The sequence below is a fragment of the Oryzias latipes genome, chromosome 21 (assembly GCF_053564925.1).
Source record: "Oryzias latipes strain Hd-rR chromosome 21, Olatipes_Hd-rR_3.1".
NCBI lineage: Eukaryota > Metazoa > Chordata > Actinopteri > Beloniformes > Adrianichthyidae > Oryzias > Oryzias latipes.
Genome location: NC_136257.1, coordinates 11,352,861 through 11,372,381, shown reverse-complemented (window position 1 = coordinate 11,372,381; position 19,521 = coordinate 11,352,861). Strand labels below are relative to the sequence as shown.

Here is a 19,521-nt window from a genome sequence, read left to right as displayed (position 1 = left end):
CTGCTGCGTCATTCACCAGTAGGCCTTATGTGCAGAAGTGATTGGCTCTGGACATATAATGACTCCTATTGTGAAAATCATAAAAAACCTCAGCTGCAAAGCAAAACAGAACAGGATTTTTAAGGTGCTATTGGTGGAGATATCTGCTGAATATGGTGAATATGAATATGGTGAATCTGAACTTGTATTCTTGACTGACATTACTGGAAAACTAAACCACTTGATCTGCGAGCTGCAAGACATTGGCAAAACTATTTTTTTTTGACCAGCCTGCCTGAGCCAGTGTTTTTCTTGTGGGGATCTTTTCTGCCAGGGCTTGCCAGCTTGGTCAGTGGATGTTGCTGCAGTTGTCTCCCTTGCTGGGACAGCTGGAGTTAAACACAGCAGCCTCACAGCTGTGAAGTGGACCCCGTTGCTGTCCCAGTCTGGATGGGCACTGTGGCGATGTTCCAATGGCCAGGCTGGCTCCTGGTATAAAGAGATTCCCAATTACCATTTCCTAACCGCAGAGCCAAGGATGTGTTTACATGTTTAGGTCAAAAATGTGATGAACAGCTTCATGTTGTCTATTGATGTAAGTTTAAACCTAAACATGTTTCCCTGTTACTAATCCAGTTGATGTGGTTCTCCATCTGTGTCTAGGTGATAGAAAAGCATTTTTTTATATTTAGAGCTCCAAGCAAACAAACAGTTGTCTATATAAGAGCTTTTACAATTGTGGACTTTTAGCAGGTCTCTGAATACATGTGACCAATGTATGGTGGATTTTCACAGACTTTGTGTAAAACTGAAGGTGACAGAGACTTTGGAGAAGTGGCTACATTGCTCTGGACTTCTTTGTTTCATCCACAGAAGAGTAAAATATGTGATTGATTTTGAAAAGCTGCTGAAAAATGTATCTTTTTAAAATTGCAATTTCTAATTTGGGTTTTACATTTTGTGTTCCATTTTTTGTGATTGTATTAGAAAGATTTGTTATTTATTTGGTGTTTAAAGGTGGTACATAATGTATATACATAATCTTCTTAGAGACATTTGCTATGTGTTGTGTTTGTTGTCGTTGTAGTTTAATTTCTTTGGATGTATTGAAAGGAAATGAAAAGAAGTTGCAGCATTGATTAAAAAAGCATAAAAGAGACATTTACTGTCTGATGTTACATCTGTAGGAGTGTACTGAGGCTGGGTTTTGTTTTGGAGCACATTCATATATTTTGTTTGTAAAAAAAAAAAAGATAAAATATAAAGTTAATTGTATTTTGGATGAATAAAAAAGCAATGATTAGTGCTAAGGATGTATAAAAGACAAACAAAACAAAGGAAATTGCTGTATTTTAGTGTTGAACTAGGCTTTCTAACTGTTCTACTTTCTGTCTGCCACTCCTGGCTAATTTACATGTGAGCACACAGCCGGGGGTTGGGGGGGGGGCTAACTCCACTCCTGCAGCAGGGGAGACTGATGAAAAGCTTGAGGATGTAAGATTGAATAAATAAAATCCTAGAGTTGACCAGTTCATTTTATAAATGTAAATATTTTTTATTTTGGTGCTGATAAACTAAACAGATGTTATGATAAAAATATTTGCTTGAGTCAAAATGTCCAAAAATTTGCTTTCAGCACAATAGGGTGATTAAGGTGGTTAAATGTTTCTCGTACGTATAGTGCTGCTTTTCAAACATGGAGCTTTGTAGGACGCATCTAATTCTGAAATCTCAGCTTCCTGAGACAAACGGCTGATTTCCTATGAAGCTTGATTATATGATCATGCTTCATGATCATTTATGAACATATATAGCTCGTCCAAAATTGTCATATCCATGGGTTCAGAATGGAAGTTTCATCAAATCTATTTAATTTCAGTGAGATCAGACAAGGAATGTGAACGTGAGAGCAACATTTGTGCATGGCGAGATACCCAACTTCGCCGCTCTGTCACGACCACACCCCCGCGTTGAAAGATTTGTTTTTCATCAGAGTAAACTTCAATGGTTTTTCAACAGGTGGACGTCATTTTGAGGTGTGTTTGCTCATCCTACTTGGAGCAGTGATGCTCCAAGTAAAACATGTCATTTCCTGTTGCCAACAGGTGGCGCTACACCTGTTTCGGATTTTTCCACTGCAGATGTGTTCAAAGTCAGACTACAATCATGCACAACAAATTTGGATCAGATTAGATTATTTATGGCTGAGTAATGGCCATTTTTCTTTTCATGGCGTGATTTCGAAACGACCTCAAATTTTGACGCGCCGCCACGGTCACAAACAACCGTAAAAACTTAAAAGCTTCGCAATTTAAGATCGGACATGTGTTTAGTTTACAAAACCAAAGTTTGGAGTCATTGTTCAAAAATCTCTAGGAGGAGTTCGTTCTAGAACGAGGCCTGCAAATGACCAAAATACAGCAAAAATGACATATTGACACCAATATAGCAGACTTCCTGTGCGACTGACAGCTTGGTCCCAAGAGACTTTTTTGTAGGTTTCTATCTGATGAACATGTCCTGTAAAAATCAAGCTTGTATGTTAAAGAACATGGCGGGGCTCTCAAAAACAAACATGGTAGGTGGCGCTATTGAGCCGTTTTTTGTTCACCCATGCAAGTGCTGTGTATCTAAGTTGGAGATATGTAAGAGGCCTCTCATTCTGAAATCTCAGCCTCGTGATACAAACGGCTGATTTTTTATGAATTTTTAATTATCTGACTGCAACGCAATCAACCACTTCCTGTTTGGTGGTGGCTTGCGCAGGCACCGTCAGGTGTACACCCATGAAACTTTAGACGATGAGAGAAGACCCTTATGAGTATCTCCTGTTGTAATTTTATGAATGTCGGACAAAGCACAGAGAAAAGATAGGTCAGAATGTGACATAAAATGTATTTGTCAATATCTAGGTGGCGCTATGGAGCTCGTCCAAGATTGTCATATCCATTGGTTCAGAATGGAAGCCTCATCACCTCTATTGAATTTCAGTGAGATTGGACAAGGAATGTGCACGTGAGAGCAACTTTTGTGTGCATGGCGAGACGCCCAACTTCGCCGCTCTGTCACGACCACACCCCCGCATTGAAAGTTATGGCTTTTTATCAGAGTAAACTTCAATGGCTTTTCAACAGGTGGACATCATTTTGAGGTGTGTCGGCTCATCCTACTTGGAGCAGTGATGCTCCAAGTAAAACATGTCATTTCCTTTTACCAGCAGGTGGCGCTACACTTGTTCTGGATTTTTCCACTTCTGATGTGTTCAGAGTCAGACTACAATCATGCATATCAATTTTGGATCAGATTGGATTTTGCATGGCTGAGTAATGGCCATTTTTCTTTTCATGGCGTGTTTTCAAAATGACCTCCATTTTCGACGCGCCGCCACGGTCACAAACATCCGTAAAAACTTAAAAGCTTCGCAATTTAACATCGGACATGTGTTTAGTTTACAAAACCAAAGTTTGGAGTCATTATTCACAAATCTCTAGGAGGAGTTCGTTCTAGAGCGAGGCCTGCAAATGTCCAAAATGGAGCAAAAATGACATATTGACCTCAATATATCAGACTTCCTGTGCGAGTGACAGGTGGGTCCTTTCAGACTTTTTTGTAGGTCTCCATCTGAAGAACATGCCCTGTAAAAATCAAGCTTGTACGTTAAAGCGTATGCGGGGCGTCGGGACAAAAGTCACTGTAGGTGGCGCTATCGAGCCGTTTTTCTGCGCCCATGCCAATCTCCTATAAAATACGAAATTTTTCGCGACTCCTGATGTGTGTGCCAAATTTGGTGAGTTTTGGGGTATGTTAAAGGCCTCAAAAAGGCGACTCTTCCGGTAGAATAATAATAATAATAATAATAATTAAAGCTACAAGTAGCATTTAGCGGGCCCGAGCACGTGCGACCGTATGGCACGAGCGACCGCCCCGTGAGCAACGCCCTGCTCGAGCCATTCTCGTCGTTTTTTCTTGTCCATTCTGGAGCTCCAAGCTATTGTTAATACGACAGCAGCCGGGGGGGGGGGGGGGGGGGGGGGGGGGCTGTAATCTGTTGCCTTAAGGGACAAAGACTTTTGCATATAGCATGAAAAAAATTCAAGCAATGATGATAATTGCTATCACTGTCCCTAAGGATGAGAACAATAGAACTCATTCAATTTCCACTACAATGTCTAGATGAGTGTCAGCTATGTCTGATAACTTGGCCAATTAGCTGGACCGGGATCTTGCAAAGTGCAGGTGGTTAACGTCCAGTGTGATGAGTCTGTGGACGGCAACAGTACAGCATAGCTTTTGGTTTCCACAAGAGAAGAACTCCTGACACATCTGCCCTTACAGACAACTACAAGAGGAGTTGAAATGTATAACACGGTGAAGGAGTTTTTGTGCAGAAAAAGGTACAATTAGAAAAGCTGGTAGCAGTGACTGCAGATGGGACTCCTGCTATGATCAATAGACAAACAGGTTTCATCACTCACTGTAAAGCTGACCCAGACTTTCCAAAATGTCTGCATTACTGCTGCGTCATTCACCAGCAGGCCTTATGTGCAGAAGTGATTGGCTCTGGACATATAATGACTCTTATTCTGAAAATCGTAAACAACCTCAGCTGCAAAGCAAAACAGCACAGGATTTTTAAGGTGCTATTGGAGGAGATGTCTGTTGAATATGGTGAATATGAACATTGTGAATCTGAACTTGCATTCTTGACTGACATTACTGGAAAACTAAACCACTTGATCTGCGAGCTGCAAGACAATGGCAAAACTATTTTTTTTTGACCAGCCTGCCTGAGCCAGTGTTTTTCTTGTGGGGATCTTTTCTGCCAGGGCTTGTCAGCTTGGTCAGTGGATGTTGCTGCAGTTGTCTCCCTTGCTGGGACAGCTGGAGTTAAACACAGCAGCTCACGGCTCTGAAGTGGACCCCGTTGCTGTCCCAGTCTGGATGGGCACTGTGGCGATGTTCCAATGGCCAGGCTGGCTCCTGGTATAAAGAGATTCCCAAATACCATTTCCTAACCGCAGAGCCAAGGATGTGTTTACATGTTTAGGTCAAAAATGTGATGAACAGCTTCATGTTGTCTATTGATGTAAGTTTAAACCTAAACATGTTTCCCTGTTACTAATCCAGTTAATATGGTTCTCCATCTGTGTCTAGGTGATAGAAAAGCATTTTTCTTTATATTTAGAGCTCTAAGCAAACAAACAGTTGTCTATATAAAAGAGCTTTTACAATTGTGCACTTTTAGCAGGTCTCTGAGTTCATGTGACCAATGTATGGTGGATTTTCACAGACCTTGTTTAAAACTGAAGGTGAGAGAGACTTAGAGAAATGGCTTCATTGTTCTGGAGTTCTTTGTTTCATCCACAGAAGAGTAGAATTGGTGATTGATTTTGAAAAGCTGCTGAAAAAAGTATCTTTTCAAATTGCAATTTCTAACTTGGGTTTTACATTTTGTGTTCCATTTTTTGTGCTTTAATTGGGAAGCATTTGTTATTTGTTTGGTGTTTTTAAGGTTCTGCAAATATACACATCATTTTTTAGAGACATTTGTTATCAGTTGTGTTTGTTGATTTGTAGTTTAATTTCATTGGATGTATAGATGTCGTGTGGGGGGGAGGCTCGAGAGCAGGTAGGACCCAGGCGCAGAGACGGGAGGCAAACGGGTTCAGGGCAAGTGGGTTTATTTAACTAACAAAAAGCGCTGCAGAGCAGGATGACAAAACTAAAAACAAAAACTTACTGTGGCATGGCAAGGGACATGGACGCCAGACAAGAAGACGTGATCAACATGAGCAGAAGTTAATGGACCAGCACAGGAGGAAGGCAGAGACAAGACTTATATACAGACAGGGCAGACAAGACACAGGTGAACACGATTAGGGCAGATGGGGACCAAAGGAAGTAAAACTCAAGAAACATGACAAGACAGGAAACCTTTCAAAATAAAACAGGAAACAGAACCAAACAAGACAGAACAAGAACTAAAGCGGAAAAAAAAGACAACAAACTGAAACCATGACAATAGAAAGGAAAAGAAGTTCAAACATTGATTATAAAAAAGGATATAAGAGATAAAAAAAAAGAAAAAGGAAAAGAAAAAAAATAAAATATTGATTTAATTGCATTTTGAATGAATAAAAAACAATGATTAATAGAATCAGAATCTGAATCAGGAATCAGAAAAAGTTTTATTGCCAGGTTCAGTAGAGCGCACTTTACAAAACGAGGAATTTGACTTGGTGTATAGTGCAATTAAGAATAAGTTAAAAATTAAGTTAACAACAACAACACACTATATACAGTAGAGTAAGGTGAATTAAAGTGGGAGCACAGATGGGCTGGGATGGTGGGGCCTGTAAGTGGCACCGACAGTCCTTTGGTGGGCGGGGGGGGGAGGGGGGGTCACCTGGGGGAGTTGGGGTTCTGTTCAGCAGGCTGGCTGCAGTGGGGAAGAAGCTGTTCTTGTGGCGCGAGGTCCTGATGGACCGGAGCCTCTTGCCAGAAGGGAGGGGCCGAAAGAGATTATGTCCTGGATGAGAGGGGTTGGCTACAATCCTGGCTGCCCGCCTCCAGGTCCTGGAGATGTGCAGCTCCTGGAGAGACGGGAGGTGGCAGCCGATCACCTTCTCTGCTGAGTGGATGACGCGTTGCAGCTTGGCCTTGTCTCTGGCCGTGGCCGCAGCGAACCAGACTGTGATGGAGGACGTGAGGGTGGATTCGATGATGGCGGTGTAAAAGTCTACCAGCATCTTTTCAGGGAGGTGAAACTTCTTCAGCTGCCTCAGGAAGTACATCCTCTGCTGGACCTTCTTAGTGATGGAGCTGATGTTCTGCTCCCACTTGAGGTCCTGGCTGATGATGGTTCCCAGGAAGCAGAAGGACTCCACAGAGGTCACCGGGGAGTCACAGAGGATGACAGGGGGGAGGGGGGCTGGGGCCTTCCTCAAGTCCACTGTCATCTCCACTGTCTTCAGAGCATTAAGCTCCAGGTTGTTAGCGCTGCACTATGACACCAGCCTGGCTATTTCACTCCTGTAGGCCGACTCATCTCCGTCAGAGATGAGGCCGATGAGTGTGGTGTCGTCAGCAAACTTCAGGAGTTTGACAGACAGGTGACCAGCTGTGCAGCTGTTTGTGTACAGGGAGAGTAACAGGGGTGAAAGGACACAGCCCTGGGGGGATCGGGTGCTTGTGGTCCGAGTATCTGAGACGAGCTTCCCCAGCCTCACATACTGCTGTCTGTCCGTCAGGAAGTCTGTGATCCACCTGCAGGTGGAGTCAGGCACATTCATCTTGGAGAGTTTTTAATACTAAAGATGTATGAAAGACATACCGAAAAAATATGTCTTTCAGTGTTTAACTGGCTGTCTTTGGATTATGCATGCCTGAATAATGGCCATTCTTACTCCTCATCTCTCTGTTCACTGCTTGCTAATTTACATAGCAGGGGTCCCAGCAGGAGGGGGCGGGGTTGTAACACGACTCCTTCAGCAGAGCCAGGCTGAGAGAGGCTTTGACATGTAAGATGTTAGATGTTAGAATGCCAGATGTTAGAATGACCAGTTCATTTTATATCTATGAAAATATTCAGGTAGCTATGGGACATGTTTAGCTATAGGTCTGTGAAAATTGGTGTCGATTGTTGAAACATAAGTTACCATAAAAAAATGTTTGTTTGGAGTCTAGACAGATTTAACACAGGTTTTTGGATGAAAAAGGATTTTTTATAAATCATCTGTTACACTTTTAAGTCTGAAAAAAATATGGAAGGCAGCAAACACAGATCCCTACCGTTTTTAATTTTTTTGTGCTGATATTTGAAAGATAAGTTATGCAAAAAAATAGGTGTTTGCAGTTTTGCCTAAAAAGACGTTTTCGGACCTTTTTGGATGAAATGATGTCTAAAAGTTCACCTGTAACTTCAATCATTCTGAATTTTTTTAGGAAGCAGTAGCACATAAATGCCTATGAAAGTTGAATTCTTGGTGCTGATAACCTAAACAGAATTTATGCTAAAAATCTTTGTTCAGTCCAAAATTGTATAGGAAAAAAAGAGGTATGAAGTTTCTCATAGACCCTATTGTGTTACATATCAAAGCTGGAGGTTATTAAAGGCATCTAATTCTGAAATCTCAGCTTCCTGAGACAAACGGCTGATTTATAATAAATTTCTATTATTTGGGTGCACATAATCGACCACTTCCTGTTACGCAGGCACCGTCAGGTGTACACCCATGAAACTTCAGATTATGAGAGAGGACCCTTCTGAGTATCTCCAGTTTTAATTTCATGCACATCGGACAAAGCAAAGAGAAAATACAGGGCAGAATGTGCCCCATACAATAACTAGGTGGCGCTATAGAGCTCGTCCAAAGTTGTCATATCCATGGGTTCAGAATGGAAGCTTCATCATATCCATTGAAATTCAGTGAGATTGGACAAGGAATGGGCACATGAGAGCAACATTTGTGTGCATGGCGAGACGCCCAACTTTGCCGCTCTGTCAAGACCACACCCCTGCGTTGAAAGATATGTTTTTTATCAGAGTAAACTTCAATGGTTTTTCAACAGGTGGACGTCATTTTGAGGTGTGTCGGCTCATCCTACTTGGAGCAGTGATGCTCCAAGTAAAACATGTCATTTCCTGTTGTCAGCAGGTGGCGCTACACCTTTTCCGTATTCTTCCACTCCAGATGTGTTCAGAGTCAGACTACAATCATGCATACCAATTTGGGATCAAATTGGATTATGCATGGCTGAGTAATGGCCATTTTTCTTTTCATGGCGTGATTTCGAAACGCCTTCGAATTTTGACGTGCCGCCACGGTCACAAACGACCATAAAAACTTAAAAGCTTCGCAATTTAACATCAGACATGTGTCTAGTTTACAAAACCAAAGTTTGGAGTCATTGTTCACAAATCTCTAGGAGGAGTTCGTTCTAGAACGAGGCCTGCAAATGACCAAAACACAGCAAAAATGACATATTGACATCAATATAGCAGACTTCCTGTGCAACTGACAGCTTGGTCCCAAGAGACTTTTTTGTAGGTTTCCATCTGATGAACATGTCCTGTAAATATCAAGCTTGTATGTTAAAGAACATGGCGGGGCTCGCGAAAACAAACATTGTAGGTGGCGCTATTGAGTCATTTTTGTGCACCCATGCGAGAGCTGTATATCTAAGGTGGAGATATGTAAGAGACATCTCATTCTGAAATCTCAGCCTCGTGATACAAACGGTTGATTTTTTATGAATTTTTAATTATCTGACTGCAACGCAATCAACCACTTCCTGTTTGGCGGTGGCTTGCGCAAGCACCGTCAGGTGTACGCCCATGAATCTTTAAACAATGAGAGAAGACCCTTGTGAGTATCTCCTGTTGTAATTTTATGAACGTCTGACAAAGCACAGAGAAAAGATAGGTCAAAATGTGACAAAAAATGTATTTGTTTATATCTAGGTGGCGCTATGGAGCTCGTCCAAGATTGTCATATCCATGGTTTCAGAATGGAAGCATCATCATCTCCATTGAATTTAAGTGAGATCGGACAAGGAATGTGCACGTGAGAGCAACTTTTGTGTGCATGGCGAGACGCCCAACTTCGCCGCTCTGTCACGACCACACCCCCGCATTGAAAGTTATGGCTTTTTGTCAGAGTAAACTTCAATGGCTTTTTAACAGGTGGATATCATTTTGAGGTGTGTCGGCTCATCCTACTTGGAGCAGTGATGCTCCAAGTCAAACATGTCATTTCCTCTTGCCAGCAGGTGGCGCTACACCTGTTCCGGATTCTTCCACTGCAGATGTGTTCAGAGTCAGACTGCAATCATGCACATAAATTTTGGATCAAATTGGATTATGCATGGCTGAATAATGGCCATTTTTCTTTTCATGGCGTGTTTTCAAAATGACCTCGAATTTTGACGCGCCGCCACGGTCACAAACAACCGTAAAAACTTAAAAGCTTCGCAATTTAACATCGGACATGGGTCTAGTTTACAAAACCAAAGTTTGGAGTCATTATTCATAAATCTCTAGGAGGAGTTCGTTCTAGAACGAGACCTGCAAATGTCCAAAATGCAGCAAAAATGACATATTGACATCAATATAGCAGACTTCCTGTGCAACTGACAGCTTGGTCCCAAGAGACTTTTTTGTAGGTTTCCATCTGATGGACATTCCTTGAAAAAATCAAGCTTGTATGTCAAAGCATGTGGCGGGGCTCGCCAAAACAAATTTTGTAGGTGGCGCTATCGAGCCATTTTTGTGCACCCATGTCAGTCTCCCATAAAATATAAAATTTTTCGCGACTCCTGATGTGTGTGCGAAATTTGGTGAGTTTTGGGGTATGTTAAAGGCCTCAAAAAGGCGACTGTTCCGTCGGAAGAAAAATAATAATAATAATAATCCGAGTAAATACAATAGGGTCCTTGCACTACGTGCTCGGGCCCTAATAATAATAAACATTCGAATTACAATAGGGTCCTTGCACTCCGTGCTCGGGCCCTAATAACTGGTTTCTGGCGTGTGGGGGCGGGGCTTACATGAAGGACCAATCAGAATGACGAGGGTGGGAGCTTCAGACTTTGAATAATTACTACAAGCAAATTAAAACACAAACCATTCAAATGGTCATTGTCAACAAAGTGACCTCAATAGACACACATTTATCTTTTTCAAGTAATTCAAACTGTATTTTTCAACAGTAACTGTTAAAATCTTTGAATAAGCCGCCTTACACATCAAACATTTGAAGGTAACATTTAGTACTATGGTTACTGAACATGGACACTGCTCTTCCCAAAAGAGATTAATTAAATAATTAGTAATAAAAATATAATACAAAAAAGATCAGCTCCTGGTAGCATTTCCCCACAGGAGTATTTCCCAACAGTTCTGCCTCCTTTTCGACTGTCCAAGCCGTTTAAACAGCAGATAACTCCGTAATCACACAGATCCAAGAAAGTCAATAATGAGAAAAGGGACAGAAAATGAGAGGAAAGGGAAATGAAGGGGCAGAAAATTTTTATTTTTAAAATATTTCTTTCAATGTTTTTTCACAATGTGCTTTTAACAATCTAAAAAATAAACTAACCTGAGGAAAAGTAGATGCAACTAAAAGATAAAACAACCCTGTATTTAAAACTGAGGATAACCTGGACAACCAGCTACTTATTAAACCGTAACAAGTATTTAGCTGTTTGAGAGGACAACAGGAATTGAAATTATTATTTCACTGCGAGAGGCTTGAGAGGAATATTTATCAGTCATTAATTATTCTTTTCTCTTTGGTCTGATGCAAGACGGTTTTGCTATAGCTCACTTTATTACATTATATCTTTCAATCACACACGTAGGATTTGAATAAGCGCTTTGTGTTTTTAACCAAAATGAAAGGCGCTATATAAATAAATAAAGTTTGAGTTTGAGTTTGAGCTGACATTTCCCTTTTAAATTAGGTCGATATCTTAAACAAGTCTCTAATGTTTAAATATGTTTCAGAACTAGTCCACACTTTTTTATTTTGCTAAGCCTTTGAAACTGGCTTAGCAATGGCTATTATGTCCCACATTAGTTCTGGCTTCGTGGCAATGCTTGATGTCCACCTCCTTAGTACAAACTCAGTTTCATTTTTACTGACTTTTTCTTATTTTGTTACACAATAATTCCACAATAAACCTGAAACTGTAGAAAAAACCTCAGTTCCAAATGGGAAATGTTGTCATTTTTTCATGCAAAAATTGAAATTAAACAGATTTGACAGTTTTAAGGTTTCATAACAAAGATCTAAAGTATAAATCCCAAAATAAAGCAAGGATGTGTTCTAATGTAAAATGTTTTTGAAAAAGGTGCGCCTTCCAACGATATGTTCTAATGTTTATTACTATAATGTGTCATAACACTTGTTATGTTTGTTTTAAACCAGAAATTCCAAAGCTAACAACCTTTTTGTTGAATTTTGGATTGGATTGAAAATGGTTTATTTCAAGCAATCAAAACAGAAATTATACTAAAAATAAGACAAACAACCGAAATTTGAATCTATACAAAGATACATCAAACGTTGGATAATTAGCCATAAAAATGGATTGAAAATTACATTCAAATACACTAAAAGTTTAATTGTTCCTCTTAAATATAATTACACATGTTTGCTCTTTTGCATTCATGACACAATCAAACTCTTAACTAATAAAATTGTCAAATAGGAGTTAGTTGATTGCCTGAAATGGGGGTGGGAGGAATCCCACCTCGGTTATGAAAACTTTACTTATAGCGGGTCAGACCCATACGTCATTGTACACAACCTTTGAAAAAGACATAGGTGAGTGCAAAGTCGATTAAAGCTTAAAATCTGAACATTTTTTTATTAATTTAATGGACAAATATTTGTTGCTAAATAAACATGAACAAATACAACATTTCAGATTTTGATGAACAAATATGATCATACTTTTATGCACAAGTCTTTGAAACAGTTGCTGCAAGGAAACAGTTCCTGTAACTGTCAATAAGACTTTTGCACCTTTGCAGGGTTTGTCCTTTTCTTTGAGAACAAACTGCTCCCATTGTGTCAAGTTTAAAAGGTGTCTTCTTCAGACTGCATGTCTCCAATACTTTCACGGATGTTCAGCAGGATTTAGATCAGAGCTCATTGAAGAACTCTTCAGAATAGTTCAACCGGTCATTCTTGAGTGTTTTTTTTTGTGTTTTTCCAGTCGGAAGACCCATGACCTGCAACAGAGATCAAACTTTTTCACCCTAGACAGCACATTTGGCTCCAAAATGTCTTGATAGTCTTTCGATTTGACTGCACAGAATCCCTGTGCAAGTAGCAGTAAATCAGCCCCAGACCATAGCCAGCCACTTCCATTTTTTATCACGGAAAAGTGTTGTTTTCATTTTTGCATTGAAGAGCAGGTATGTTGCCAAAAAGCTCCAGTTCAGTCTCATGTAAAAGACATTCTCCCAAAAGCCTTGTGGCATAACAATATGTCAAACTCCAGGATTTTTTTTTTTTTTTTAACTGTGATTTCCTCCTTGGTTGTCCATAAAGTTCACTTTGGCTCAAACATTGACTGATATTGTCTTAACTGTGATGCACTTTGACCTTGGAGTTGTCTTTTAACTAAAGTCTCTGGAGACTGTTCAGGGACTCTGCAGTCATCAAATTTCTTTTTGTGGCCACGTTCAGGAAGGTTTATAACAGTCCTGTTGACCATAAACTTCTGAAAACAAGCAGAATTGTAGCTAGAGGAACACCAAAGGTCTCCCAGTGTTTACTTTAAATATCCTGCTCTATTATTATGTCCCACATTAGTTCTGGACTGTAAGGACCATATTGTTTTCCTAATTCTTCTTGCACCTTTGAGAGAAGATTTTGCCCCCAAATGTTCAAAAACGCACCAAAATTGGCACGTTGCTAGTATTCTGTAAAAAGGAACTTTGGGGAAGTGAACCACTCTCCCCCCAAAAAAATTATGACAACACAGCAAGAGAAACCATCAAAAAACTGAATGAGGCCAAAATCACTTATGGGGTTCAAAGAAAAAAAAAAAGAAAAAGAAAAAGAAATGTCATTTGTAGGTTCTTCATAGTAGCCACCTTTTGCTTTGATTACTGCTTTGCACACTCTTGGCATTCTCTTGATGACCTTCAAGAGGTAGTCAGCTGAAATGGTCTTCCAACAGTCTTGAAGGAGTTCCCAGAGATGCTTAGCACTTGTTGGCCCTTTTGCCTTCACTCTGTGGTCCAGCTCAACCCAAACCATCATGATTGGGTTCAGGTCCGGTGACTGTGGAGGCTAGATCATCTGGCGCAGCACCCCATCCCTCTCCTTCTTGGTTAAATAGCTCTTACACAGCCTAGAGGTGTGTTTGGGGTCATTGTCCTGATGAAAAATAAATGATGGTCCAGCTAAACGCAAACCGGATGGAATAGCATGCCGTTGCAAGATGCTGTTGTAGCCATGCTGGTTCAGTGTGCCTTCAATTTTGAATGAATCCCCAACAGTATCACCAGCAAAGCCCCCCCACACCATCACACCTCCTCCTCCATGCTACACGGTGGGAACCAGGCATGTAGAGTCCATCTGTTCACCTTCTGCGTCGCACAAAGACACGGTGGTTGGAACAAAAAATCTCCAATTTGGACTCATCAGACCAAAGCACAGATTTCCACTGGTCTAATGTCCATTCCTTGTGTTGTTTAGCTCAAACAAGTCTCTTCCGCTTGTTGCCTTTCTTCAGCAGTGGTTTCCTAGCAGATATTCTAGCATGAAGGCCTGATTCACACAGTCTCCTTTGAACAGTTGTTGTAGATGTGTCTGCTGCTAGAACTCTGTGTGCCGTTGACCTGTTCTCTAATCTGAGCTGCTGTTAACCTGCTATTTCTGAGGCTGGTGACTCGGATGAATTTATCCTCCGCAGCAGAGGTGACTCTTGGTCTTCCTTTCCTGGGGCGGTCCACATGTGAGCCAGCACTTGGGGACACTTTCAAAGTTTTCCCAATTTTTCGGACTGACTGACCTTCATTTCTTAAAGTAATGATGAAGTTTTTCGTGCTGCTTTTTTCTTGCCATAATACAAATTCTAACAGTCTACTCAGTAGGACTATCAGCTGTGTATCCACCTGCCTTCTGCACAGAACAACTGATGGTCCCAACCCCATTTATAAGGCAAGAAATCACACTTATTAAACCTGTGAAGTGAAAAACATTTCAGGTGACTACCTCTTGAATCTCATCAAGAGAATGCCAAGAGTGTGCAAAGCAGTAATCAAAGCAAAAGGTGGCTACTATGAAGAATCTAAAATATGACATATTTTCAGTTGTTTCACACTTTTTTTATTGTGTATATAATTCCACATGTGTTAATTCACAGCTTTCATGCCTTCAGTGTGACTATACAATTTTCCTAGTCATGAAAATTAAGAAAATTCTTTGAATGAGAAGGTGTGTCCAAACTTTTTGTCTGTACTGTATGTTGGTTTTAAAGTTTGAAGATTTTGAACAGCGTTAGTGTAACAAGCTCACAAATGTGGCGCTCCTTTTTCCCCCCGCACATTTTTTACCTTAGTTTTTCGAAAATTGAATGCATAAATCGATGGCTGAAGCGATAAGACACAGGATATGACTACATAGGAATGTGGAGGTGGCTAAAAAAAAACCTGTATTGCCAAGGAAATACAAAAGTGCAGATTCTTCCAAAAATTACATTGACCTGGTCGTCACCCCCAGGCGACGAAAGCATAAAATGGTTCTTCTTCTTACTGCCTTTTACGCCTTGAGACGCTTAGGGCAGCAACGAAATCTTTCCACTTCTGACGGTCGCGGGCCAGGGTGATGATGGTTCCCCAGGTGTGTCCAAATTCCTTCAGCTCGGTTTCTACTGTTCGGCGCCAGGTGATCTTCGGCCGTCCTTTTTTTCTTTTTCCATCTGGTGTCCAATGTAGTGCTGTCTTTATTATTGTGTGGTTTTCACTCCTGAGTACATGTCCTATCCATGTCCAGCGTCTTTTGAGGATAATTGATGACATGTCTTCTTGATTGCTGCGGAGGAATAGATCTTCATTGGAGATCTTTTGGGGCCAGAAAATTCTTAATATCCTCCTTAAATTTTTGGTGTGGAAGGTCGAAAGTTTGGTCAAGTCCTGCTGTGTCATTCTCCAGCACTCTGCTCCATACAGTAATACTGACAGAACACAGCTGCTGTAGAGCTTCAGTTTTGTCTTAGTGCTGTACTGTGATGTCTTCCAAATATTGTTCATGCTTATGAATGCAACCCTGGCTTTATTAATCCTGTTCTGTATGTCCTTATTACTTCCACCTTCTGATGTGATGATGCTATCCAAGTAAGTAAAGCTTTCAGTAAATGGTAAATTCTGATCATTGACCTTGATGGGGGGCTATGACGTAGTATTCAAGGTCAAAATCGCTGACTTGCTTTGGTTGATTTTAAGACCAACCTGGGATCCAAATCGGCTTAGCCGGTCAGTCTTGTCTTGCATATGTCGGTGAATATGAGAGATCAGTGCCAGATCGTCAGCAAAGTCGAGATCCTCGAGGGTGGAGAAGAGTGTCCATCTGATGCCAGTTGGTCCTGCTTCAGTCGTGCGCCTCATCACCCAGTCTATCACTACGTTGAAGAGGAGAGCTGACATCACACATCCTTGACGAACTCCAGTTTTCACTTCAAACCAGATGTCACTTCCTCCCACACAGCATCTATAGTTGTTATAGAAGCTTCTTATCAGTTTTAGGAATGTGGAGGTGGCTAAAAAAAAACCTGTATTGCCAAGGAAATACAAAAGTGCAGATTCTTCCAAAAATTACATTGACCTGGTCGTCACCCCCAGGCGACGAAAGCATAAAATGGTTGTAATGGAGATAAAACCGAACCAGGGCAGAGGGCGAGAGTGCCTGTGGGCCATACAACACAGCTCAAGGCTGTAACTTTCTTTCTAAGCTCCCTAAACTCTTCTTCTCTCTGTGTGGTACAAACTGATACTAACATCAAGTGACTAACAGCCTTTAAATAGGCAAACTGACTTGTAACACGTTTGAGGAAACTTTTGACTTTAATTAAAAAAACATAACTCGATGTAAAAAAAAATCGTCATGTCATGTAGGTCTACACAATAAATCGCAAATTTATCTTTATCGCGATTTTAAGATGGCCAATATGCAGCAAAAGTCTGTGACATTTGCGATAAGTGGTAATCTTAAATGTGCTAAAACCACTTTATGACAGCCTGAAGCATTTAACGAATCAAATAAATCCCTTTATTTATTTGACCAATCGGATGGATTCCTTAGGATCATTGATCAATCAAATGGAGCCCTCTTATGTTTGATCCTCGCCTCCAATGTAGACGAGAGTTATTTGGAGTATAATTTAAGTTGTGTTGACGCTTATTTAAATTAAACTGTTGCACAGTAAATGGAAATTATGTATGTAGTTGTTTTGCTATTTGTTCATGTATCGCAAGTCATATTATCATCACAATATTGATCACTAATATCGCAAATCGCTAGATTTCCTCATATCGTGCAGCCCTAATGTCATGCTTTCTTAAGGTAACATCTTTTTGTCCTAAATAATTTTGTTGAACAAGTACTTAAAAAGCATTGTCTGATTTATTTGGGTCTGATTTATTTAGTGGATTTTAATTCAATTTCTAGTGCTTTATTACTTTAGTCAAACTATGTTTGTTTTACAGAGAGGGGCCAACAATTTTACCCACGTGCAAAAAATGATTACAAACTAGTTTTGCTGAGGTTAAATTTAAAACATCAACAAAGCTGTCGGGCTGTTTAAGTAGTTCTCTTTTTCATGTGCCTATAATTCCATAATTTAAAGCTGTAAGTTTTTCTGCTTTCTGAACTCAAAAAGGTACATTTTCCAGAAAAAATAGTGCGCATGCGCTGTTCAGTCATCTGACGCGCGCGCTGTGGACACTTCGCAGCAACGTTACATCGAGGGCCACCGTGTCTCTCAACATATACCCACTTCCAGCTCCCGCGACTGTTCAGTTGTTCGCTCCACAGACACTTGCGAACCTGCAGAACCTGAGGTTCGGGGAGAATTCTCCTGAAATGCCACCAGCGGCTTGAGAGCTCCGCTTGTTTCGGTCGCTCGGTGGCTCCTGGGAGAGGAGAAGGACGAGGAGGCGGGGGGCGATGCCATGAAAATCAGAGCAGGCGAGTGACTGAGAGACCGCTGCTCCTCGCTAATCACGGAGACGGTGAAGGCGGCGGGGATGCTGAGCGATGGATACGAGCGGGAGAAGCCACGTTAGGTAGCGGTTACGAGGACTCGGAGGGAGCTCGACGTCTCTCGCACAACTTTGGTCGCCGGCGCCGGAGCTCGAAGAAGGATGGATTTCAGCCGGCTCCGGAGGATCATCACCAGATACGTGAGGGCCACCGTCTGTCAACACTCGTCTGTGTCGCTCTGAGATGTGTCAACAACAGGAGATTGGGCCGTTTCTGGGTCTGACCTGTGTGGCAAATAGATTTTTGAACGCTACTCGGACATTGGGGGGGGGGGGGGGGGGGGGTATTGTTGGTGGTGGGGGGTGACCGTATGGCAGTTGTCTAGCTTTGGCAGCCAGTTGAGTGCTTTGACTGTATATTTGTGCAGTTGAATGGAGAAGGTACTAGGGTCTACATCATGCAGGAGAGACCGCTGAATGTGTGAAAGCGGAGTGAACCCACCCAGCTGGTCCATAAGGGACCCACCCGCGCACAAACTACCCTCATGGCTTTCAGACGCACCGCTCTGCAGAGGGCATAAATTCCAATTAGGGCTCAGAGAAGAGAAGGCCTGCAGAGACTCTGTTCTGTTCTGTATTGCAGTGCAGGAAGAAACTGCTGTTTTCTGGTCAAAAAGTCCAATGTGGGTTAATCATTTCTAACCATTGAGAACCAGGTTTGTGTGTGTGGAGGCAGGAAATGCCCATACAGTGATGTTCTGTTGGAACTCCATTGGTTGCTCATGTTCAATTGGGTTTCTACCATCAGCGTACTATCTGCTTGAACAGATAACAGCTTGTTGGTGGGTGGCTGAATTGGAGCAACAGTGTCTTTTACAAACATTTGTGTCAGATCTGGTGAAGCTTTCAGCAAATCAATGCTTTGTTAGATGCACCGGATCCTGACTCGGGTGTTTTAAAGGTTGTCAATCCTCCCTTTTTTTTTTTTTTTTTAAATAAGTTGGTGTTTACATGTGTGTGCAATTCGATCTATATGTTCAGTACAGCTAATATCATAGCAAATTTTAAGTGGAGGAGAAGAAAGTGGATGTTGGGTACTGATTATGCCTCTCATCTTACCTCCATTTACTCAAAAACATTTAGCTCTTGACTTATTTTAGAGTAATTTTTTGGGGGGAATTTATAAGTTTTCAATGGGTTTTACTTATGTTTACTTGACCATTTTCTGGTCCTTTAACCCTTACCAGAAATGTTGCCAGCGACCATACCTCTTTGACCTTTTATGTGATCCAAGTGAATCAACTGATTCTGGCATGGAGAAAGCGGCTTTGCATGTCTGCTGTGCACCGATATGCAACACTTTGCTTATGTAAAGTGAAGTGTTGGATAACTGTGCAAAGCATGCCCGCCACCTACAGTTGGATGAGGCTTGGTGCGAAATCTCAAAGCGGTGTAAATTTTCTTTTACAGCTCTATTCATATGTATGGTGTCATATAATTACATCCAGGCACAAAAGGCAATTATTGAAATGTACTCCATAATCAATTTTCAAACGGTTGGCTCTAATCAAATCTGAGACCCTGATTGGTAAAAGTTCAACCTGGCTTAATGGTCGCATATCAAAGAGCCTGAAAACGGTCATAGTAACTTGCGTAACTACAGGTAATCACAAGATTATTGTACACGGAAGCCCGAAACACACATTTACACAAGTATACAGTCAGGACCATAAATATTTGGACAGAGACACATTCTTTCTAATTTAGTTTCTGTACATTACCATAGTGAATTTAAATAAAACAACTCAGATGCTATTTAAGTG

General features: G+C 41.2%; 1 protein-coding gene across 7 annotated transcripts in view; it reads left to right on the top strand.

The window, feature by feature from the left end:
* Positions 1–17,363: 17,363 nt before the first annotated feature.
* Positions 17,364–19,521, top strand: part of LOC101172289 (phospholipid-transporting ATPase IH) — a 39,463-nt gene continuing 37,305 nt past the window's right edge. For all 7 annotated transcript variants that reach the window (XM_023950620.2, XM_023950625.2, XM_023950619.2 and 4 more), the window contains exon 1: positions 17,364–17,899. In XM_023950620.2, coding sequence (XP_023806388.1) covers positions 17,861–17,899 — 39 coding nt within the window. In that variant the 5' untranslated portion in view covers positions 17,364–17,860. The remainder of the gene's footprint in view (positions 17,900–19,521) is intronic.